The sequence below is a fragment of the Rhopalosiphum padi genome, chromosome 2 (assembly GCF_020882245.1).
Source record: "Rhopalosiphum padi isolate XX-2018 chromosome 2, ASM2088224v1, whole genome shotgun sequence".
Lineage (NCBI taxonomy): Eukaryota > Metazoa > Arthropoda > Insecta > Hemiptera > Aphididae > Rhopalosiphum > Rhopalosiphum padi.
In genome coordinates, this window is record NC_083598.1 from 24,160,084 (window position 1) to 24,184,132 (window position 24,049).

The 24,049-nt window shown below is 26.7% G+C and overlaps 4 protein-coding genes across 8 annotated transcripts; 2 read left to right on the plus strand and 2 right to left on the minus strand.

Annotated features, from left to right (window-relative positions):
- Positions 1 to 995: 995 nt before the first annotated feature.
- On the minus strand, positions 996 to 3,612 carry LOC132923056 (nucleoporin Nup43). Its single transcript, XM_060986864.1, has 7 exons — positions 3,315 to 3,612; positions 3,134 to 3,247; positions 2,710 to 2,843; positions 2,388 to 2,509; positions 2,116 to 2,261; positions 1,797 to 2,055; positions 996 to 1,285 (listed from the first exon to the last, which is right to left on the minus strand). The coding sequence occupies exons 1-7, from the start codon at positions 3,438 to 3,440 to the stop codon at positions 1,107 to 1,109; spliced, it is 1,080 nt and encodes a 359-aa protein (XP_060842847.1). The 5' UTR covers positions 3,441 to 3,612; the 3' UTR covers positions 996 to 1,106.
- Positions 3,613 to 3,664: 52 nt separating this feature from the next.
- On the plus strand, positions 3,665 to 7,069 carry LOC132923054 (guanine nucleotide-binding protein-like 3 homolog). The gene is made up of 9 exons (XM_060986860.1): positions 3,665 to 3,805; positions 3,928 to 3,971; positions 4,058 to 4,099; positions 4,264 to 4,493; positions 4,563 to 4,944; positions 5,063 to 5,150; positions 5,319 to 5,496; positions 6,368 to 6,510; positions 6,587 to 7,069. Exons 2-9 carry the CDS (start codon positions 3,953 to 3,955, stop codon positions 7,005 to 7,007), a joined length of 1,503 nt encoding a protein of 500 aa, XP_060842843.1. The 5' UTR covers positions 3,665 to 3,805; positions 3,928 to 3,952; the 3' UTR covers positions 7,008 to 7,069.
- A 704-nt stretch (positions 7,070 to 7,773) lies between these two features.
- Positions 7,774 to 11,235, plus strand: LOC132923055 (F-box/WD repeat-containing protein 9-like). 3 transcript variants are annotated; one of them, XM_060986862.1, is made up of 8 exons: positions 7,774 to 8,476; positions 8,924 to 9,095; positions 9,173 to 9,312; positions 9,375 to 9,607; positions 9,683 to 9,938; positions 10,008 to 10,121; positions 10,183 to 10,362; positions 10,433 to 11,235. In XM_060986862.1, exons 1-8 carry the CDS (start codon positions 8,402 to 8,404, stop codon positions 10,502 to 10,504), a joined length of 1,242 nt encoding a protein of 413 aa, XP_060842845.1. In that variant the 5' UTR covers positions 7,774 to 8,401; the 3' UTR covers positions 10,505 to 11,235. The 3 variants fall into 3 exon arrangements, with proteins under 3 accessions (XP_060842845.1, XP_060842846.1, XP_060842844.1); XM_060986863.1 differs by having other exon boundaries at positions 7,776 to 8,839; positions 10,005 to 10,121; XM_060986861.1 differs by having other exon boundaries at positions 7,779 to 8,476; positions 10,005 to 10,121.
- Positions 11,236 to 12,382: 1,147 nt separating this feature from the next.
- On the minus strand, positions 12,383 to 23,743 carry LOC132923053 (transportin-1). Of its 3 annotated transcripts, none has more exons than XM_060986859.1 (20): positions 23,275 to 23,742; positions 22,454 to 22,529; positions 22,027 to 22,280; positions 21,657 to 21,790; positions 21,414 to 21,495; positions 21,213 to 21,335; positions 20,953 to 21,132; positions 20,717 to 20,879; positions 20,493 to 20,645; positions 20,260 to 20,432; positions 18,798 to 18,947; positions 18,560 to 18,721; positions 18,391 to 18,498; positions 18,070 to 18,316; positions 16,466 to 16,564; positions 15,015 to 15,110; positions 13,928 to 14,003; positions 13,538 to 13,712; positions 13,331 to 13,447; positions 12,383 to 12,881 (listed from the first exon to the last, which is right to left on the minus strand). In XM_060986859.1, exons 1-19 carry the CDS (start codon positions 23,377 to 23,379, stop codon positions 13,340 to 13,342), a joined length of 2,664 nt encoding a protein of 887 aa, XP_060842842.1. In that variant the 5' UTR covers positions 23,380 to 23,742; the 3' UTR covers positions 12,383 to 12,881; positions 13,331 to 13,339. The 3 variants fall into 3 exon arrangements, 2 of the variants coding, with proteins under 2 accessions (XP_060842842.1, XP_060842841.1); XM_060986858.1 differs by lacking the exon at positions 12,383 to 12,881 and adding an exon at positions 12,914 to 13,256 and having other exon boundaries at positions 23,275 to 23,741; XR_009661092.1 differs by lacking the exons at positions 12,383 to 12,881; positions 13,928 to 14,003 and having other exon boundaries at positions 23,275 to 23,743.
- Between the last annotated feature and the right edge of the window lie 306 nt (positions 23,744 to 24,049).

The following is a 24,049-nucleotide window of genomic DNA, read 5'->3' on the forward strand; positions in this document are numbered from 1 at the left end:
GTAGAGCTGATAATTGCGGTAAACTTTAAAAAAGTAGTGGAACCATTGTTCAGCTGCCACCAATTCACATAAACCACCATAAGTAGATAATTGAGACATGTCAACTAAATACTCGGTGTCTCGGTGGAACTCATATAGTAATATAATTGTCCCCGTTGTTGTTGTGAGACATGATAGAAAACTCCGTCCAATTTTTTGTTACGTGGCTCACAATAAACTTGCGACTTCTCTGGCCATTTGTTTGGTGCCGTACATAAGATAGGAAAGCGAATTCAATAAACAGACACCATCTCCTGTAATAGATACAACGATGTGTGGTACCATTTCCGCATTCACATTTAAATATTCTAATGTCATAACTCATAAATCATAATAAAAATTAAACATTTTTAATGATAAATATGTCAAATATGCACTTTAAATATGCTTGTTTTTTTTTCGCTTGGAAAAAACAAAAAAAAATTTAAAAAAAACAATTAAAAATACTTGACATTTTGTACAGAGGTTCCTTAAGCAATGTAGGGGCGCATTAATAATTAACTTTATCGGGCTGATTTATGAATCTAAACCATCCAGGGCGTCACCCAAACGCATACAAAAAAATTCATTCAAATCGGTCCAGCCGTTTAGGAGTTCAGTGACATACACAGGTACAGTAGAATTATATATAATTATATTCAATATTGCAAAAAAATTATTGTAATTTTATTGTGTGATCAATATTTAATGTGTTAATATAGGGTCCGGCAAAAAAAACCTCTGTGATTATGTCCTTAGGGAATATTTAAAGGCACAGTGTACGATCATTGCCCTGCATCCCTACAAGCACTGAAGGAACCAATCACCAGGCATTGGCCTCCATTAAACCAGCAATGACACGAAGAGTTATGGAAAACTATCGGGAAAGGCTTTGTGAATGTGTTAACAATGGAGGACATCACTTAACCGATATACGTAATGTTTAACTGTTTGAATATTCCTAAAAATAACCAACATTTTATGAAAAATTGTTTAATTTGTTTTAATTAACATATTTAAATTTAAATAAATTAATAAGTATTTTTTTTTTTTTACAAATAATGTGTTTTGTTAAATTGTGTTTAAATTTAAATTTTAAGGTTACGTTGAAAGTAAACTGCTTCATTATCAGCACCACAAATAAGTTGTTGTTTTTGTATATCCAATGAGTTTATTGGCATATAAATTGGTTGTATTACATCATTGATTGACAATCGTGTTTTTACCTTGTCTGTATTTACCCAAAAATTTGAATATTCCATATCTCCTAAAACATAAATTAATTATATTATTATTAAAATTACAAAACTACCATCATTCATCAATGCTATAATTCTTATCATAGACTAGAAACTAGATTTTTTTTATATGAATAGACAAATATCTTTTTTACATGATTGTTACTAAGTTAATTCTATTTTGTACATCAAGTATGTTAAGGATCAATATGAATCCCCGGGGACATGGCCCACCCTTAATCCGGGCTTGTAGATTTGCGCCTAACATGATAGGACTGCTCTATACAATTTTGAAGATTTGTACTTTCTACGCTCTTTTTTCAATCTGCCAGCATATTTACAGAATATAATAGGTTAACCTGTTTTAATTTTAACATAATTAATCAATAAAAACTCAAGACATTATACTTCAATGTTATGATTGAGAGTCAGCATAATTTAATTTAGACCATATAAAAAAATAATATTATAAAATTGCTTTTTATTATTTAAAATGTATTAATTGTCCCATTAACTTTAATATTCATATACAATATATACCTGGGTCAATACGACACATATAAGATTTTTTAGAGCTCCATTGTAATAATCTTCCTCCAAATGAACATGTAAACAAATGATCCGGTTCTAAAGGATGGAATGCTATTTCAGTAAGTGAGGATGCATCACCACTGCTCATAGTAGTTAATAAACTGTTGGTTCTCATGTCCCAAACACCAATATCTCCTTCTTCAGAACCAGTGAAAATGAAATGCTTTTGACTAGGGTGTTGAGCAACACATGTTATTGGCACTTGAGTCTAAAATCCATTTGTATAAATATTTTTAGCAAAATATGACATGATTAATATTAATATTACCTGAGTGAAATTATTGATGTTATCTGTTATACTACTTTTAGCAACTCGTAAATCCCAAAGTTTCATCTGGCTTAATGAATTGCAGCAAAGAACTTCAGTATCAGTTAAGAAACAAATGCACGTTAAAGGTGAGCTACTTATGCCTTCTAGATAATCAAACATCCATATTATATGTAAATATTTATCGAAAATTATGATTTTTAAATCATTGAAAAACATATAACAATTTATATCAATATATTTAATACATACAATACAATATATTAACTTACCTAAAACTTGATGAATTTGTTTAGTGTTTAATGATATGACATTAAGTTTACAGTCATCACCAATGGTTGCTAATGTATAGTTACATACAGCAAGATCCTTGCAAGAACATCTTTGTCCTTTACTGTAAATAATAATACATTTAATCCAATTCTTACTACCAAAGTTAAATTGAATCATATTATTAATTCATAGCTATATATATTCTAGTTAAAATTATTTATTTGAAAATGACAATTTTTCAATAAAATTTGATTGTTTTATTTTTTTTTTTGTTTTATATTTTGATCCAAATATCAAAGTGAAATAAAATTATAATCTCACCCAAATGAATGTAGAGCTTCGCAAGCCATAACTTCTTCAAGATGAATATTAGAATCTTCATTCTCATCAATTATACGATATACTTTAACTGCTCCGTTGTCAGTACTAATAGCTACAAATTTGTTATCTAAAAACTAGAAACAATAATAAATAATATTTAGTTAATGTTATAAACAAATAAATAAATAATTTATAACATCAATAATTATGAACTAGTAATCAATGAATTATTAAATTTTTTAATGTTATTATATCATATAAATAGTAAAAGAAAATTATAGTGCTAATTTACGATATGTGTGAGATTGATGGAATAAGAATATTTCATCCTTATTCTTCGAAACACTTGACTAATCTACACTTTGCCAATCATCATCATTACTAACTGTTTTTAACAAGAATAATACTAATAAATAATGCATACTTTAATTTGTGTAACATTTCCGTTTTGCTGTACAGAATCTAAAAGTTTTGGAGGGAAATCTTTGGTAGAGTTTTCGTTTTCTGAAGTCAGTCCCCACAATTCTAATACATTGTCCTATAACAAGAAAATATAAATGAAACGCTCATATGTAATAATTAAATCACCAATCTATTAATCTCACCTCTTCGTTGTCCCACGAACCGGTGACAAACATTGTCGATGCCATCAGATCATTTGGCTTCCATCTCACCTTATTCACTTTCCTACCGATAAATTCTGCAAAAATTCCCATGTTATTCATCGCCATAGTCCAATACACTTGGCTCGGGTTTCTTGGTCTATATGGTTATTATAAAAAGCTCTTTGAAAAAATACAATACGGCTTTATGGCTGTACACTATACAAAACGTTTCAGTTTTAGTTTTTGAATATATCGAGATTTGAGATCCAATAAATTGCGCCCGCACTAAATGAAGTTATCGTCGTAACATTGAATGAGTGATAAGATAATAATACTACGACGAATAAAGTATCAAGATAAAAACTAAAAATGTTATCTACAACGTGGTTTTTTTCATAGACATAATTTGAAAATAATAAATACCTATCTATTATTTAAGTATTTTGTGGTTTTTCTCATTATCCTGAGTCTTCGTTATAATAATTTTTAAGGTATTATTGTGATTTATGGTATTTACTTACATAAAATATTGATCCTTGTCAACTATGAGAAATTTTAATCATAAGTAAACGTACGTGTGTTACCACATTAATTGTACATTTATTTTCTTTAGAACCCATTTGTATCCTGGCTGAAATATGGGTATTGAAAAAGCTAGTATGTATATTTTCTTTATTATCTTTATTCACATTGTTCAATTTATCTATATTAATTTAAATGTAACTTATTTATTTATAATTTAGATAAATCAAAAAATCGAAGAGCATTTCTGAAATGGAAAAAAGGTTAGTCACTTCTTTTTAAAATTACTAAAATTGTATTAAGTTAATGACTTATTGTGTTATGTATAATAGTGTATTACTATTATGCATGTACATACTATTTTTAAAAATAATTGTTTTACAAATAATTAAATAATTGTATGTTTTGTATCATATGTCAATTTTAGGAAAAAAGTTAGAATCAATACGAACAGCAAACGTTCAAAAAGCTTCTGCGCCTAAAAAACCTGAGAAAAAACCTGAACCACTTCCTTTATCCCAGACTTTAGCTGAATTTGTTAAAAAAACCGAATCAATGCAAGCTGGATTTGTTGAAGTTGAAGATGTAGAAGAAGAGTCAGGTTATAAAAATGTTGTGAAATTGGATAATAAAACCTTTAAAGATGAATTCAGAAAAGTATTGTATTTTACTTCAAATTATATTTCATATTTTAACATTAATTAAATTAAGTTATTAACTTTTTAGGTGGTTAGTGCTGCTGATGTTGTTTTAGAGGTAGTTGATGCACGTGATCCATTAGGAACTAGATGTAAACGAGTGATTGAATCAGCACAAGACTTGGGAAAAAAACTTGTTGTGGTATTAAATAAAACTGACTTGGTCCCAGCCGAAATAGTTCGTGATTGGCTGTCCTATTTCAGAGGGCAATTAGGAACCCCAGCAGTACCATTTAAAGCTAGTACTCAACAAGCAGGTTCACGAATTGGTCATAGAAAAATGAATAAGTGTAAAAAAGACACAGAAAAAGCTGTTAGCCTGTGTGTTGGTGCAGAATTAGTTATGACACTTTTAGCCAATTACTGTCGTAGTGAAAAAATGAAGACATCTATTGTTGTAGGTGTTGTAGGTAACAAAAAATTCCAATTAATAAATATATAGTAAATTATAATTACAACTTTTAATCATCATACTGTTTATTATTTTAGTTTAAATTTTGTGATATTAAAGATAAAAATTTTTTTTAGGTATGCCTAATGTTGGTAAAAGTAGTTTGATTAATAGTTTGAAAAGGTCCAGAGCATGTCAAGTTGGGGCTGTCCCTGGTGTAACAAAGTATTATAATTTTATTTTAATTTTACTTTACCTAACCAACAATATAATAAATAATTATTAATGATTGGTATAAAATAAGATATTACTTATAGAATTATATATGTATTTAAATATAACTGATAATTTAAATTTTTGATTAAACTGACAGATTTAAAAATTAAATTTTAGGAACATGCAAGAAATTCAATTGGATAAACATATTAAATTATTGGATTGTCCTGGTGTAGTTTTAGATAAAACATCTACTACCAATAGCGTAGGATTGAAAAATGTTGTAAGTTCTGGAAATATTGAAGATCCTATTGCATGTGCTGCAACAATTGTTGGACGTGTAACTAAAGATCAGGTACATAATTTATAATTATATAAATCAGTCGTGGTATATTACTTAACTACTAACTAAAGATATTTTATAACTTATGAACATTTCTTGGTTGTTTTAACTACTTCTCAATTCTGAGAAAAAATTTTACTATTATTTGTTCTGATAAGTTATAAATCGTTTTTTTATAGTTTAATGTGTGCCTTAAAAATTTTGAATTTTTCATCAGAAAAACTTAAAACTAGCTTGATGTACTGTAAATCTATTTTAAAACTTAAAATAATATATTGCACCAGTGATCTACAGCCTCTTTCAACTCTTGGGCCACTTCCAAAATTAAGAAAGTTTTATAGGCTATATTGTGTTAAATATAAAATATTTAAATATTCAATTGAATTATCATTTTAGAGCAGGTTATATGCCGGTTGTTTCTAACCACTGTATTACCACCCTAATAAATGTTTTTAAAATCATTAATATTTCTGTTAAATTAAAAAAAATAAAATAATTCTCAATGCTCAAAACAACAAAGCATATAATATTTTAAGCAAAACTTATAAAAATAATTTTTTTTACTTGTAAAAAATGTTCACGAAATTACAAACCCAGTAATGTTGTCACTGTGACACCTTTTGTTATGTTACTACCCAACACTACATATAAGGTATATTTTTCATTTGTCTGTGTATACATTTTAGAAACATTAAATGTAACAAATTATGTAGTTTATTTATTAAAAAAAAATAAAGAGATCTAAGTCTGATGAATAGTTAAAAATACATTAAATAAATGTATTGTACTTGTACATGATTGTTGTTTGACGAGTTTAATTTCATTTGCATTTATTATTTTATTATATACCATAGTTAAATAAATAAATTTTGTTTTTGAATAGATGCAAAAGTTATATGGAATTGGACAATATGATTCATGTGAACACTTTTTATACTTAAAAGCTAGACGATTTGGAAACATTGGTCGAGGTGGAATTCCTGATATATTCACATCAGCCCGCAGCTTAGTTGAAGATTGGAATCGGTATGTGTTAGAATGTTTTACTATTAGACTTATAATTTGTTTTTTAATAAATGTTATGATAAATATTTTGTTTTAGAGGAAAAATAAGGTATCATACCCTTCCGCCAGAAAGTGAAACAGTCCACTTAAGTGCACAAATTGTTACTAACGTAACAGATGTATTTAATTTGGATAATGTGCAACGAATAGAAACAGAATTCATGGAAGAACTTGCTAAGATTCAACCTGAGTTAACTGGTGAAGGAGTGAAAACAGATACGATGGATGTAGATGGTAAATCAATGGTAGTAGTTGATGATGGCGTACAGGCTAAAAAATCGGGAAAATTACGATGGAGAAAAAAGAAAAAATCTGAGCCTAATGAAATGAAAATTGATTTACAACCCGGTGTTTTAAAACTGAAAAAATTACAAAAGGCTAATGCTAAAAAACAACGAAAGACAGCATCTAGATTGATTAAATGTGAACAATTATTAGATAATATTGATTTACTATAGGATATGAATATTATCTAATTTCCTTGTATTTAATATAATAAAATGTTTTATTATGATCTAAACACTTGTAAGTTATAATGCATTGTCAAGTCAGAATATTTTTTTTCTATTATTTAATTACCACATTAAATTTATTTATTAAACACAGGGACGGGACTTACCATTTTTTTGCCCCAAGGCATTACAACACTATTATACTCGGCCTAGGATGCCTATGCGTAAATCCACTCCTGATTATACATAAAACCGATGGCATAAATATTAATAGAGGAACCTAAATTTAATTATTTCATGGTATATTAAATTTATCTGTGTTTACAAAATAAAATATATCTTGTATGAAAATAGTTCTAATATTTATTGTTTGAAATCAAAACTAAATCACGAATACATATTAGAGTATCATGTTATAGGTTCAGGAAATACCAAGGGCACGTGGTGGAAAAGAAATATTAATTATCAGTCATAATAATTATAAATTATAATCATGAAAATACAATTAAAAAAAAAAAAAAAAACGATACTCCAACAAAGGCGTGATGCAGTTGTTGTCGTTATTGAATATGAATATAGGTATATGATTATAACTGGTTTAGTGACTATTTCCATATTTGTTGTATAATTGTTTTTCAACCACCGCAGATTAATGTATAATACAATCTATTACATTATCATGAGTCTGCGATTATGCCACTGCCATCGATTATAGAATACAGTGGATAGACTATTATTCTATTAACGACAAAAAAAGTTTTTTTCACCGATACACGTTCAGTATTGTGTACCTGATGTTTAACGTTATTCTGTCGCTTCCAATTACAAAACAATAAACAGTTCCAGCTTGCGGGTCGCTGTGTATTTATATCTGAATCCTACTAATGACATTTTTTATTTTTTGTTTGTTTGGATATAATAAATCTCTTAAAACAACTTTGAATAATACAACAAACACGGGATAGATTGACGTCCTATACATAATATATCTATTGTGTGCTGCAAACTTCAAACTTTTCAGTTACATTGTTATCAGCTCATCAAGTTGTGGTCAGCAGCAGTAATCACTACTCACTAGATAGTAGATAATCAGTTATTCACTTGGTCAGTAGTACTCGGAAAGTCGGAACACTGTGTGCCTGTGTTCATCCGTCCCAACTCTCAGTCAGTCACGGGTCATAAATATTGACGGTCGACCAATGTCCAAATAAATGTTGATGGACGACTTACACGAACAATTTCCTTTCGAGGCCGACGTGAATAGATTTCTGCGGATCATCAGCCCGCCGTAACGCCAAACACCGTACTCGAGTTACCGTTCTACCTTACTTCCCGATCTCACAAAGTATCCCACCTGTCCTTTGCAAGGCCCGTCTGTACCTGCCACGTACCGATCTGATATGAGTTCGCTCGAGAGCAGCTCCGCTGGGGCCGGAACGCCGTCTACGATTTCGTTGGATTCGCTTCCCATCGAGGTAAACGGGCCATGGACGTCATTTTTGAAAGGCGCCTCCCAGTTCGGTGTGGACTATTTTTTTTTATGTAGACGCTCGAATTTGAAAAATTTTGCGACTTGAGTGCCTACTTTATTGGGTGTTTACATAATTATGTATGTTCACATGTGTGGGAGGGACATTGATTGAAATGTGCTGGGGTCTCAGTAAGACCATAGTTTTGTAATTATATTCAGATAGGTACCCAACAGTGTCTCGTTAGAAACTTCCGAGAGTGGTGTAACAATGGCACCCTCTTGATCCACTTTTACCTCTTATTGTATACAATTGGTTTATTAATTAAATAATATATCTATAGCTCCCGACTCTCAAGGGCTTTGCACTGTAAGTCTGTAATAAACTAGTCCATTATCTTTACAAAGTGCTGTAAATTATTATTTCTCTCACATTTATATTTTTAACTCTTAGGTATTCTTAATGATTTGTGAACGCATCGATGCTGACACACTGGTTAGGTCATTGATGTACGTCAATAAACAATTCTATGACATAATCAGTGACAACTACTTGTGGAAAAAAAGAGCCATGCATAAATTTAATGATTGCAATGTGGCATTCATGTTGACAAGCGCTTACAACGGTGAGGCTAGGCGGCCGTCAATGTGCATTGCTGTAGAAAATACATTTTGGTATTTCTTGTTTGTTTCCATTTCACAGAAAACACATTTAATTGGAAGCGATTTGCTTGGCACACAGAATTGGAAGAAAGTTGTTGGAGCGAATATGAGACAAAAACTACAACCACTGTTTTTAGTGGAGCTCATTTTTCCGAAGTGGATGCTGTTATAATGGCCAAAGTAAATGTTGTGAGATGACAAAACCATTACAAATGTACATCATTTATTAACAATATTTTCAGGACGGTAATCATTGTATTTCTGCATCAAGAGATCGTTCTATATGCTTATGGAGCACCACGATAGGTACAATCAACAACCCTGTGGTGCACAAAATAGATAGTCATTTAGGATGGGTATGGGATTTAGGAATTTATGATGATCATCATTTTTTATCATGTTCTTGGGATTCAAAAGTCAAACTATGGAATACTGACAACTTCACACAAATTTCACAACCAATACAAACATTCAGGTAATTGCAATTTAAAAATACATTTGTAATTGTGTAAGAACAATATAATTATAAATACTACTGTTTTTTATGTAGTACTGATGCAGCTGTGTTGTCAATAACGAGCAAAGAAAATTTTGTTGCTGCTGGACTTTATAGTCCTAAAATTATTGCATTTGATCCTCGTGAACCTGAAAAACGACTATTTGAACTACTAAATTCTCATACACGTAGTATTATTGACTTATGCTTAATAGAAGATTATTATTTAATATCGTTGAGTGAAGACAAAACTGTATCTGTTTGGGATTTGCGTACAAATAATACTGTCAAATCTATGTGCCTCTCTAAAGTAAAAGAAACTCGTATAATTTTAAAAATTTTAATACAATAATTATTATTTTTGACATTTATGCAGCAGGGCAGTAGATTTCCAATGTGTGCTTCCTACTATGACAATATGCTATTTATTGGCGATAATCGAGATTGTATGTACTGGTTGGACTGTTCAAATGGGTTGTATAATGTACTTGAGGTAGGTGTTAGAGTTTTAATTTTCAAGTATTATTTAATTACCTTATGGGTTTCTTCTTCAGACTGTAAAACTTGTAAAGCCTATAAATGACTCTCGAAATTACAAGCTCAATTGCATTAAATGTACTAATTACGGCAGTATTATAACTGGTGGTAATGAAGGAATTGTTTATATTTTAACTCCAACAAACCCACCAAAAGTTATAGCTAAAATTGTTGATTCTGGTTCAGAAATAACTTCAGTAAGTAGATCTTTAAATTATAATATTAGATCATACTTTTTTTATACTAAAGTATGTATTTAATTTTTAGATTGATTATCAAAATGATACTTTAGTTGTTGGATATGTCAGTAGTGATGTTCAAGTGTGGAAAAAAAAATAGTTATATCTGTGATATTCAAATATAATTCACTGCCCTAAATTCTAAATTATAATACATAATTACATAATTGTTAATAATAATGTTTTTATATAAATAATTTGATGATACAGAGCAATGTTTAAAATACTATATTTTAAAAATATTTGTCTTTGTCTTTTACATAATCTAATTGAATACTCAATCTCTGTCTTCATTTCATAAATACCACAGTTAAAAGACAGTTCTTTTTTATCTTATTTTTTTTTAACCATTTTTATATTATATGTTTAACTTAATAACTTATAAGAAAATTTTTTAACTTATAATCGACTAATAATAAAAATCTACCTGACCTTCTCTTATTTTAACTAGAACAATGGGTCAATTTTATTATAAAAAAATCTACTAATTTATAACATTTTACATAATATTCTTGTTCCTTTTGGTTGAGGCTCACTTCTATCTAGTCATTAATAAATATTAATATCCTTTGATATTATTAACAAACACTATTAATTTATTTTTCAGTACTTCAGTTTAATATATAAACTACAAGTATTATTATTTATATTTACATTAATATATTAACTGTTATACTTTTTAATGATTTGATTTAATTTAAATACATTACCATGACAATAAATTGTAACTGTTTTCTAAAATTAAAAATGTTTAAATTACTATATTTTTACCATATATGTATATTTGTTATATTATAAAGATATATAAAATATAAATTTATAAATGTACTATTCAGTATTTTATTTTATTTAATATCATAAATAAAATTGTTATTTTAAGTAGCTTATGACTTATTGAATTGTATGGAATTCTAGTACGAAACAAGCACAGATAATTTGGATATGTATAGCCTAGATTAACAAACTTTTCAATGAAACTATATTTATTAATATAATTAACTGCTCAGTGAATATTTCATAAAAATAACTTTAAGACCAAATATCCCTCATAAGCCTAGTGTTTCTACTATAGTCATTCACACATGAGAGGTTAAATAATAATAATACCTTAAGTAAATATATTTAATTACTAGAAATCAAATTACACATGCGGAACTTAGAATTTCAAACCGTTTTATGCCAAACGTACTGATTGATCTATTTTTTTTTATAGTGAAGCGATATGATATCTGAAAATAGATTTAAATTTGTTGTTAAATCTACTTGAAATCGACTTTCCTACATTTCTTTTTTTTTTTTGCTTATAACTTCTTCAAAATTTGAAATATGACAAAAAGTGGGAAAGTTGATTTCAAGTAGACTTCACGATAATTTAAATCTTTTTCAGATTTATTATCTCTTCACTAGAATAATCAGTACATTTGGCAAAGAACACGATCTGCGTGTATTAGATAGACAGAAAAAGTTGGCATCGAATCGCCTCAATATGAGACTTGAGGCCTCAACTAAAATATTAATAATAATTTATTTTATTTAATGGTATAAATGTAAATAAAGAGTAGAATATATATTGATATTTAACAAGTTATTTATATATAATTATGTATTTAAAACTATTTAAATTAATTATTTAGTGATTGCTGATTAGTATACAATACCATAATTATTATTTGTAATAATATGATACTGAATAACTAATACAATTTTATACTTTTTATTCAATATGGTTAAGACTTTAGAGACAATTTATTTTATTCGAGATTGTTAAACCTTACTACAATATACCACAAAGGTTATATAACACGAGCTACTATACTATGATTCTAAGGTCCATTCTTATATTCAAAAAAAATATAGAATATCAATAATTTGATAACAGATATTATTATAAATCTAATTAACAAGAAACATATTTATTATAGTGAAATACATGAGTTTATAAAAATATGCTAATGATTTTATAATAAATAAGATTAAATAGTCTTGAAAATCATATATTGTAATTGTTTACATAAGATCAACTGATTTTGCAATTTGATATATTATGTAAAATTAACAGGCCTTCACATTCAACAAAATTAACTCATAATAGCAAATAATTAATTATCTAATTTATCTAATTTAGTAATAAAATAATAACATTTTGTTTAAAAAAAAAGAAAACACAATTATAATGTAGATAATTTACAAAAAAACATCAGACTAGAAACTGATTTAATTATGATGTTAATCAATAGTGAATGATTAGTAAAATATTAAGTAAATTCCAAAATACTTGTTTCCCAAAATGATGGTCATGTTTATAAGGAAAAAGGAAGAGGGATCCACTCTGGAATGTTGGTAATAAAGGAACTTTGAGGAGTTAATGAATAATGGAGGATTAAATTCTATAAGGAATTTAAAAGCCTAAACAAAAAAAGGAATTAACAAATGGGCGACTAGTATTATTCAAGCATTTTGGTTTAATAGGCCTGATTCTACAAAAAAAAAAAAAAAACATTATCAAGCATTCTACAAATACAAAATAATTTATAATTGTTTGAGAAAACATAAAAAATACTATTAATAATAATAATAACCAACTGTAGAAGACAAAATAATAATAATAGTTTATAAAATTTGATCATACAAACAGTTGTATCACTCTAAATTGACAAAATAGATGAAATTTGGTTGTGAAAAAATTATCACATAAAACAAAAGAATTTGTTAGGTATTATTGATTTTGTAATAATCCCCCCTCCCTTCCCTCCCGTAGGTCCTACAAGACGAGCCAGGTCTCGGCACGAAGCCTGTTGAAAAAACCCCAAAAGATGCAACGCTGGAATCACCCATGTTGCGCCCCAAATTTCCTAATCAAACAGAAGTAAATTATTAATTATATTTTTAATCCACGAGAAAAAAGTTAATAAATAAATATGCTTACAGAGTTGTCTTAGATTCCATATGCAGTTGATAGGCGTTCCTTCAACTGTTGAGGAAATTGATCAGTAAACCTAGTCCAATTTTCTTCTCCAACTTGATTTTTAAAGCCATGCAATATCTAAATAACAATAAAATTTAAAATATTTAACCATAAAAATAAATAATATAAAATGGGAATTTATACAAGAAATAGAAAATAAACAATTACTTTATAAAACATATCCTTTAAGTCCTCTTTAGGATTTATCCACGAAGCAATGGCATCACAGAAGAATATAAAATCTTGAACTACTCCACCAGGATTTAGACTTATCATTTGACACATACCTCTAAATGCACTATCTTTTTCATCATTGTCTCTGATATTGCGTAGTGAAGTACACCTAGAATAAAAATAATATTAGCATCGCATAAAAAATAATTTAAAATAATTAGTCATAAATATTTGTTATTAGTAAATAAGATGCACATTTTGTGTCCCCAAACCAATATGTATGTAATTAATCAATTAAAATAATAAAATTATAAATATAATAAATAATAAAAATATATTATAAATAAGTAATAAAAAAAGTAAAAAAAAATAATTGGTACACACCACATGCGTACAAACTGTTGTAACAGCGGGGCGACGTCTTGAGGGCACACATAACCTAGTCGGCCGATTGTAATTGCTATAAAAAAAAAAAACAAAAAAAAAACGAAAAAACTAATAAAAAATAAATCCATCAAATAACAAATAAAATAGTAAACCATAATGTATACAAATTTTTTTTTAAAAAACAAAATAAAATTAATACACCTAATAAAGACCAAAACTGATATCTATAATCAAAACTTAAGAGAATTAAATAATATTATTTAACATTTATTGAATAATTTTGATTAATAATCTAAAAAGATTATATAAATCAATAATATATCAAAACCAAATTAGTGTTTTTGATTATTATTATCAATATAAAAAGTACATTTAAATAAAATATGCAAAAGAAAAATGTGTTTAAAATTTAATTTTAAAATTTATGTTTATTACATAGTTAAAATTAATAGGTATTAATTAATTAATCTTTTATCTTGAATCTACTATTAACAGTTTAAATAATTTATATTTAAAGGGAAAAGTTTGGAATAAACATTATAGTTGTTTGATTTTTTTTTTTTTTTTAGTTATTTAAAGTACTTATTATACAATATATATACATATACATGTTATGTACATATACATAGTGATTGCATTTAGAAATGGCTATTTCTAAAAATATTTGTCATTAAATTATTTATAAATTTAACAACTATTACAAAGATAATATAATAAAATTGAATAATTAGCCAAACTCATTCTTATAATTTAAAATTAATTTTAAATATGTTTGACTTGCAAAACCATTATAATCACAATAGGTTAACAAAAATCCATGTTTAATATTCAATGACTTAATAAAAATATGATGAATATTTAAGTATATTAAGTTAAATAAATAACTTACAAATACAATAAAATACTTTTTAAAGTTTAAATGATTTTATAAGTAGAATCTGTAGGCATATAGAGTTCTTCATCACTCATTTGCTTAACTATAATCTATATATTATTTTTATTCTTGAAAAATATTAAGTATAACAAAAATATATTTATTTAAATAATTAACAAATTAATCATCTCAGAATTTATCCATATTTACCTGTATTTTCTAGTAGAGTTTTAGGTGTATTTGTTCGATTCATTGTTATTACTAACTGGTTTAAAATTATTGGTACATATGGTTGCATTTCGGTACCTATAGAAATATACAAAAATTTAATGATTATAACCAAACTTAAATATTTGCAAAGCATGCTAACCCCTTCCTTTTTAACCTTTAGTTATGAATTTACTCAACTTCAAAATTATGATATTTTTAAGTTTACTTAAAGGCAACACATTTAAATATGTTAAAAACTTTGAATTTTATGGTATTAAAGGAATGTGGTGATGCAAACTTTTTTTATAAACTACCCTATATACTATATACCATTAAACAAACCAATTTAAAAAAAATGTAGATCCATCTAATTTAAAATTGAAATGAATAAATTTTAAGTTAATTACTGTATATACTAAGGATAATAATATATCATAAAAGGTTTAAAATATATAGGATATATGAAAATTACAATAATTAATACAATTGTATAAATATTTTATAAATTTGCATGTCCTAAAAAACTAAACTAAATATTAAAATATTACATACATTTTAGGTTTAATCTAAGAAAAATTAACTTAATAAAAATTATGTTTAATAACACAAAAACTACTTATTGAATTCATAATCAAATGATGATTTATATTTTCACTTTTATTGCAACAGGGCATTTTTTAATTAGTATTAAAAAAAATTAATTTGAAACTATGATTAAAAAATCTGAAATATATTGGTTTGAATAAATTTATTATTAATGAATAAAAAGGAGGGTTTTGTTGGTTTTTTTAAGTATAACAACTGTAAGGTCGAATTGACAACAGTTCATTTTTTGGATTGTTGTGTAGTTGGATAATCAAAAAATGTTATTGTGCACTATTTACGGTTGCCTTTGGCACAAAGGGATGGCGTTGCCTCACTCTCTAGACCATAGGTTCTCAAACTTTTTTCATGCATCGCCCACTTTGAGAATCAACAATTATCCAGCGCCCCCTAAAAATATTTAAGCTTACCATCTGTAGTGTATTTTAAAAACAGTATAGTTGTCATGCCGGCTATGACAGACGTAAAATCAATTATGAGGATATGTAGTAGGAATTTAATTTTAGATTGAAGTTTAAAAGTACCTAATACTTTTAAATCAGTATTTCCCCTCAATTCTGTTTCAAGGTCACCAACATTTCTTAGGGTCTTATACCACCCCCCTGAAGACTATCAACGCCCACAGGGGGGCGCTATCGCCCACTTTGAGAATGACTGCTCTAGACAATTACATTACCCAAGGAGAGGCCCGCTCATGACCGAAGATTGAACCGGCAACAGTGTATGTTAACAATGCTGCCTAATTCCGCTCGGCCAATCTATCCCATATATCAATTTTTTGTTGGTAAGTTTAATATATTAAAAAATCCTTTATTTATATAACACTTAGTAATAATTCATACAATTACCCAATTTTACTGCAATCTCTCCTATTGCCCATGTGGCATTATTGCAGACTGAGATGTGATCGGGATTCAAATTTTGAGCTAATATTGGCATAAAATCAGCTGAAAAATAAAAAATATATTATAGGCTTTTGTTAAATTGATAACTTTCTATTAGAAATTTAAGTTATATTAATAATAATAGTATAAAAAATAGGCAAGTTATCATCTACCTCTTCTTCTTATTCACTAAACCTTTTATGACATTCAAAAAATCAAGTACATAACATGGTTACATCCCCATATACTTTAATCAACAGTTTAAACATTTAATGATTTTTTTAATTTAAAAATAAATTTCAAATTAACGTGTTTTCAGTTTTTAAACAGCATAATTTCAGAATTATTGTACTATAGTGTCTAATTCACATAACGCATGAATGCAAACTAAATGATCAAAACAGATAAAAGTTATAAAATCTAGAGCAGAAACCTTTAAGGGGGCTGAAGCATACCATATTTTAAGGATTAATGTTTAGGCATTTCATATTACATGTACATTTTAGCTATGTCAATGTCAATAACTATCTCATCACAAACAACCTATCCTTATCTCAAGAAATTATAGTTCAATAATTCAGTTTTTTAATAGGCCACATACTATTTCTATAAATAATAGCAATCATTGTAAATGAAAAATGATTTTGAGCGGAGACAATCTAACACTATATATATATGTTGATATACCTTTGATATAACTATTAAAATCATTTATTTTACTTTAAATTATATGAATTTCTAACAACAAAACAAATTGCTAATTTTCATGTTTTATGAATTTTGTCAAAATTATAACTTTAAATGCTTTTAAAAAAATATTATGACTATAGATTTTAAATATTTTTTAATTGAAAAATTAACATATTATGAGGAGCTTTTTATTTAAATTTCAAGCATTTTTATCCAGGAAATAATTTTTAATTGACATATATATACAAAGAAATTAAAATGTACTTATAAAAAGCTCAAAATAGAAGAAATATTTAAAAAATTTAATCGTAAATAAAAAATGATAATATAAAAATTTGATGAAAATTTCAAATATCTACAGTCATTCGTTTTCAAATTTCCCCATTAAAATAAAATAGGTTTTCTATAAAAATTGACTACTTATTGTGAACACAGATTATTGTAAAATCAATACATTCATCACTCAGCTCAGAATCTAAAAAACCTCACATAACTTCTCTATTATTGTTCTAACCCAGGGGTTGGTAACGGGCGGGTCATGGTCCGAATCCGGACCGCGGAAGGCAAAACTCTGAACCCTGTCAATACATTGTACTTACTTCATTATGTATAAAGATTTAAAAAAAAAATTTTTTCACTGGATCTCATTGATTCATTATTTTAATCTTTAGGACTCCAATAGAAATTACTTGCCAACCCCTGTTCTAACCACTATTCTTTATATTAAAAGCTAACTAGTTAAATGTAATAATGCTGCAAAGCTTATAAATTATAATAAATATTTAGTACTAACAATTAACTAATACACCTAAATTATAGTAGGTAATTTAAATTAATTAATCAATTTAAATATTAATGTATATATTAAATCATCATACCTATACAGGGGTGTACATGTTGGAAACATGCTTTCGTCAAATCACCCAGAAGAGCAAAAGAACTTTGCCTTACTTCTGCTAATGGATCTTGCATGCACTGATACAGCAATTGTAATGTATTTGAACCATTTATTAAACTTTCAATAAATGTTGTCAATCCTTCTGCTAGACCTGATAGTAAGTCTAGAGCTACTATCATAAAATCCTTATCTGGCGCATCAAACTGGTCTGGACTTTGAGAATTTGCCTTATAATAATCACAATATTCAAAAAATAAATATTTAATTCAAAATATAAATAAATTTACAATTTTATACTTACTATATTTTGGTTAAGTGTTTGTTCAACTAGTGAAATACATCTTTTGAACACTGGCTCAGCATATGGCATGAATCCAGATTGTAATGCAGTGGCAACACTAGATAAACACTAAAAACAAAAATAAATAAATTTATTATTTAATATTTTATTAAAATATATATTTACGTACTTCTAATAATGGAAACAGATCTTTATCTTCGTCCTTCAGTGCGTTCCATTTTTGAATTAATGGAGGCATCAATAAATTAATAAACTCTGGTTTATTTAAATTATGACCAACCGAATCAGCCAATGTTCCAATTGCATCATATAAAATTAGTAAATTTTTATGCTAAAATATAAATTTTAAATGCACATACATTATTTACATTATCATTAAAATAAAACTTCTTTGCATTTTTAATTACTTGATATTTGCTAAAAGCAAACACTAATGTTTCTAATATAAATCCTAAATATGGTACAAGTTCAGTAGTTGCTTCTTCTTCTAATGTAGCAAAAGCAGAGCATGCAGCTTCTTGAACTCTTTTGTTGGGATCCAATATTCGTTTAAGTAACTATAATAAGTTATATAACATATTAATTAATAACTATATTAAAATGCATATATTTCATAAAATATTGTCATTTTTTTTTTATTATAAGTAGTAAAATTATAATATAAACAATTTTATTTTGATATTTGCTGGTTTCAAAAACCTAAATTCTCAATATTTTCAGTATTCTACAATAAATGATTTAAATTTAAATTACAATTTAATGTATTTATTCAACAATTACTCAATTATTATTATTATTATTATTATCTTTATATTTACATTATTTTTTATTATTATTCCAACACTCTTGAATCAATTTTATTAAACATATTATATTAGTCAAATGTGTGTACATTTAAACCCTTAACTACATACGCAATTTTTTTTTTCAATTATAACATGCCCAGAATTACACAGAAATCAATGTAGTATAGTATAATATATATGTGCTACTAATTGTTTTAAATCTAATTATAACTATATATAAAAAATATATTGGTGAACAAAACTGTAATATATAAGTAGGTAAATAAAATTTCGTCCACAAATACAAAAAATAATTTGATACATTGTTTATGCTGCTTTAAACAACTAATGACGACTGACATGGATTAATAACTATTATATTATAATGAATTATAAAGAAAGGTTAGATTAGAGGAATAACTAAAAACAAATATGAACCAAAATAGAACAAGATAAATAGAAATATTGGTATATAGAGTATAATAGCGCCTTTAGTTTAGGGTTAAGTTTGAAAAAAATAAAAAAATTAATAAGTTATAAATTATAAAAAATCAAAATTATAGTATAACATCCTAGTTTAAATTTCTTTTAAAATTTAAAATTTGATAATATAATAAATCAGATTAAATTATAATTTAATCCTTTGGAAAATGCAATAAAGTAAGTACTCTCTAAATTATGTGATTAATACCTAATTATTTTTCCATAATATAAATAGGAATATATTTTTATAATAATAGTTGTCAACTAAGTCAATTTAAATAACTCAAAGTATTTTCAATAGTCTTCAACTTCTTATAACATTAATGAACCATAATAAAATAAATAAAGTATTATATTTTATTAAATTTACCAAGAATATTATTAGTACCATTCTCATCAGCCAAAATAGTTTTATATATACTAACCACTTTTAAATTTATTATTTGTAACTTTATGTATTTTATGCTGCTTATTGATATGCAAAAATTAAAAGGATTTAATTTCTTTACGAAGCATGACAATTTATAATTTATCATTTAAAACTTTTTGAACACACAGATTTAATTTATACTTGAATTTATAAATAATCTAATATACTTACTTCTTGCATCATTGATTTTAAATATAGTTCATGTGGTTGACTAACAACCCAGTGGCAATAACGAGACAGTGTCCAACATATGATAGCTCGAACTAATGCTTTTTTGTCACTCAAATGATTAATCATGTATGGTATAAGTTCATTTAAATGTGGGATCATACCATTCATGCATCCTATGTTAATATTTCAATAATTAATATGTTTCATTTCGAAAAAACTTATTTAAATTTTACCTTCAGCAATAGCTCCTAAAGCTAAGATTCCAGATTCTTTGACTTCCCATTCAGTAGACGAAAGTGTTTCTTTTAGAATAGGCATAAGTATTGGAAGAATATCTTCTTTAAATACATTAGCTAATACATCTAAAGCAGCAGCACTACATTTTCCTAAATTAAGAAAATTGTAATTAATTAAACAATAAATAGTAGTATTTATTTTTAATAATTCAAAAACCCACTTAAGTTCCAATCAGATAAACTGCTATCATCTCCTAAATTATCATCATCATCTTCTTCGTCATTATTATCTTCTTCATTACCATGTGTGTTACGTGACTTATGAAATCTAGGACGAATATCTTCTTCACGATCAGGAACATTTTCATCTTCTTCAACATCACCCTGAATAATAAATAATATATCATATTAGAATTAAAAATATAAGTTATAAACTTAAATTTATATAAAAATTAACCTTTAATAAAATAATATCTATTTCTGAGTATCGCATTCCATTAACAAGAATAGGTACTAGTCTAGGTAAATATGGTGTAAGTGCTTCTTTACATATTTGTTGATCAGCAATTGATAGCCAAAACTCGCACGCTTCTAATGCAACATTTTCATCTGGATCTTGGGTTCTTAACAACATATACTAAGCAAAAGTACATAAATAGATAAGTTATAGTTATTATTTTTAAATAATATTAACACATATATATCTTATTTACTAACCTCAATTATATCATGTAAATGGGGAAGTAATCGATCCATTCTAACTTCTAAAAGCATAACAATAGCTCTACACACATTTTTTCTAACATCTGCTTCATCGTCAACAGCCAAATGAAATAAATTCTAAAACAAAATATAAATATATTATTAATTATAATGTTTTTACATACAACTTATAACATTATTAAAATTAAGTATTACCTCTAAAAACATATCAATGTGATTCATTAAGGAAGGTGTTTTCTGTACAATAAACTGATTTACACATCCAATTGCATGTGATCTAGATAGATATTTTATAGTATAAAAATAACATTAAAATTAAAAAATTAAAAATATTTTAGTATATTATATATTATAATAAGTGAATAATTAATTATTAAGCTGTTATATTTACTAATAAAATACAAAAGAATATTAATTAAATAATACAATAAGTCTTACCTAATTTTTGGACTTGAATGTTTAAAAAATTGTAAAAACTTTGGAATGAGGATATCAAGCGGTTTGTTTTGTCGATCGTCTTCTAAATATTCAGATGAATCTTCACATATCTTTTGCAAAGCTCCAAAAGCACCCTATTATAAACCAAGAAGAAAAACATTAAAATTAGTCAGAGTATATTAAACTTTAAAATTAAATAATTGATTTTATTTCATTATTTATTATTAAAATAATGTTAAGAATAAGTTATAACTTAAAAAAACACACATCTTCATCATCTCTAATTATAATATGTATCAAACTTATTTTAAAATTAAAATAAAACTAGTTATAATTAATCCAAATGAATAAATTTAAAATAAGTAAGTACTTCGCAAACATTATAATCTGCAGAATCAAGCATTTGACAAAGGGCAGGTAAAAGTTCAGGCCAGGTGTTGATACCACGGGATGCTATTGTTGTGATTAAAATTCCAACAGTTGCTCTTATTAAAGCTGAAGTATCTCCAACTGCAGTTAGACATTCAGACTTTACAAACTCTGTGACTGTAGGAGGTAAATTTTCATAGTGACTCTTGATATTGTTCTTCAATATCAAACCACTTAATGATCTTGTAGGTTCATCTAAAAAAATAAATAACTATTATTTACTAATCTTATATAATAGAATCATAAATCAAGTATCTGAATAATACAGAAAACAAATTAATAAAAATCAAATATAGAAAATAAATAAATTTAGAATATTTATTCCCAAATTAAAAATATTCTAGTTAAAATTAAAAAAATGTATATACCTTCGGAAGTAAGTTTTGTCAGTACAAATATCAAATAATTGTTAAAGTCTGTTACTTGATTTAGTTCTTCCAATTTCTGAATTATTTTATTAAAGAAATTTTCTTATTGGTTTAAATCAGTTATTTATGAACCAATTAAATTATTCAAATTATAGAATAATAAAATAAAATATAATCATTATACTAAGTACATCAACATTTAAAATAGTTCATTACTAATAAAACTATTGTATATTATATCGAACTAAATTATTACAATTACAGCAGTCTGATTGAATGATTTTTATACATTAATTCATGAAATAATACTTTATATTTATAACTTTTTAAAAAATTCCCTATTATTTTAATAAATAATAAACAATCATATTCTTATTTTTCTTTACAATTTATATACCTATTTGTTATATTATATATTTAATTGTTGTGGTAAACTTAATTTTATTAAAAGTTTGTTAACTTTATACACATTTTTTAGATATATAACAATAAATATTAGTTAATAGATAGCAAAGAAGTAACTTTTTAAGGTCAGAGGTAAAGCTATTGCAATACACCAAGTGCATTGGGCGATGGGGACGCCACTTTTGTAAAGCCACTCAAACTTGTAGTACTAAACCCCTCTAGTGGGACACTTCATTATTAATAAAAAAAATTAATTAGGTAAGTAGTTGTTATAGTTAAAAATTCTGCTAATTGACGAAATATTATCATATGACTTAATAATGTAAAAAATGTTTAAACAGGTGGTTCATCCTAATTCATCACACTCAATATACAAACCTGACAGTGTGTGAAAACATGTTATATAAAAAGGATACTTGTTGTACAGTCCGTTGTATAACCGTGTCGGGTGACTGGGATTCTTTAAGCAGCTGAATGATTTGCCGTAATCCCTCTTCTTGCGGTTGCCAGGCCATTATCATGCTAACGCCAAATATTCAGGAAATCCCGTCGGTCAGTGAAATGCAGTTAAAAAAACTGCGAGAAAAAAACGTGTCGATGACAATACTAATAATTATATTTGTAGATTATTTTGTTTTATATTATAGTCCGTGTGAGCGGAATGTCGAAGATACTATCGTAATGTCGTGATTAGTCTATTCGTACGAATTATTAATATTGAATAATTATATATTAAAAATATATATATATATATATATTTATATATAAGATAAAGGCAAAAGTATGTTAAATAAAACGGGACTATGACTGGCGACTGTGAACACAGCAAAAAATTAACAGCAGACGAAATATCGAAGAAGCTCGAAAATCGACCGTATAGCGAATGTGTTACGATAAAACTCGTAAAGTCGATAAGCAGTTAGCACATACACATTTGATGTTATTTTTTTCACTCTTTTAACACAGTTCCGTCTCACTCACACTAGTAACGATTAGTACGAGCCGACTCATCGATGACACGCGTAACATAACCGGCATCTCGTCAACGATGTGCGATGGAAAGCGCGCGCAATTCAAACACACACGGCCGTTCATAGATTAGAAATTAAATATTGTAATGCATTTTCCGTTTTAAATCAATCGTGTACGGTTCTAACGACATAATTTCATCACTTTCACTGTTTGCTTCTG

Excerpts from the sequence above, each read along its gene's own strand:
- LOC132923055 (XM_060986861.1), top strand. The coding sequence starts at position 8,402 with ATGAGTTCGCTCGAGAGCAGCTCCGCTGGGGCCGGAACGCCGTCTACG. Across the intron at positions 9,313-9,374 it reads ATGCTGTTATAATGGCCAAA|GACGGTAATCATTGTATTTC; the intron begins GTAAATGTTGTG and ends CAATATTTTCAG. Across the intron at positions 9,939-10,004 it reads AATCTATGTGCCTCTCTAAA|CAGGGCAGTAGATTTCCAAT; the intron begins GTAAAAGAAACT and ends ACATTTATGCAG.
- LOC132923056 (XM_060986864.1), bottom strand. The coding sequence starts at position 3,440 with ATGGCGATGAATAACATGGGAATTTTTGCAGAATTTATCGGTAGGAAA. Across the intron at positions 2,844-3,133 it reads GAAATGTTACACAAATTAAA|TTTTTAGATAACAAATTTGT; the intron begins GTATGCATTATT and ends TATTGTTTCTAG. Across the intron at positions 1,286-1,796 it reads TATGTGTCGTATTGACCCAG|GAGATATGGAATATTCAAAT; the intron begins GTATATATTGTA and ends TTTATGTTTTAG.
- LOC132923054 (XM_060986860.1), top strand. Across the intron at positions 5,497-6,367 it reads GACGTGTAACTAAAGATCAG|ATGCAAAAGTTATATGGAAT; the intron begins GTACATAATTTA and ends GTTTTTGAATAG. Across the intron at positions 6,511-6,586 it reads TTAGTTGAAGATTGGAATCG|AGGAAAAATAAGGTATCATA; the intron begins GTATGTGTTAGA and ends ATTTTGTTTTAG.
- LOC132923053 (XM_060986859.1), bottom strand. The coding sequence starts at position 23,379 with ATGATAATGGCCTGGCAACCGCAAGAAGAGGGATTACGGCAAATCATT. Across the intron at positions 22,530-23,274 it reads TACAACGGACTGTACAACAA|AAATTGGAAGAACTAAATCA; the intron begins GTATCCTTTTTA and ends AAAATAATTCAG. Across the intron at positions 18,948-20,259 it reads TAAAATCAATGATGCAAGAA|TTACTTAAACGAATATTGGA; the intron begins GTAAGTATATTA and ends AACTTATTATAG.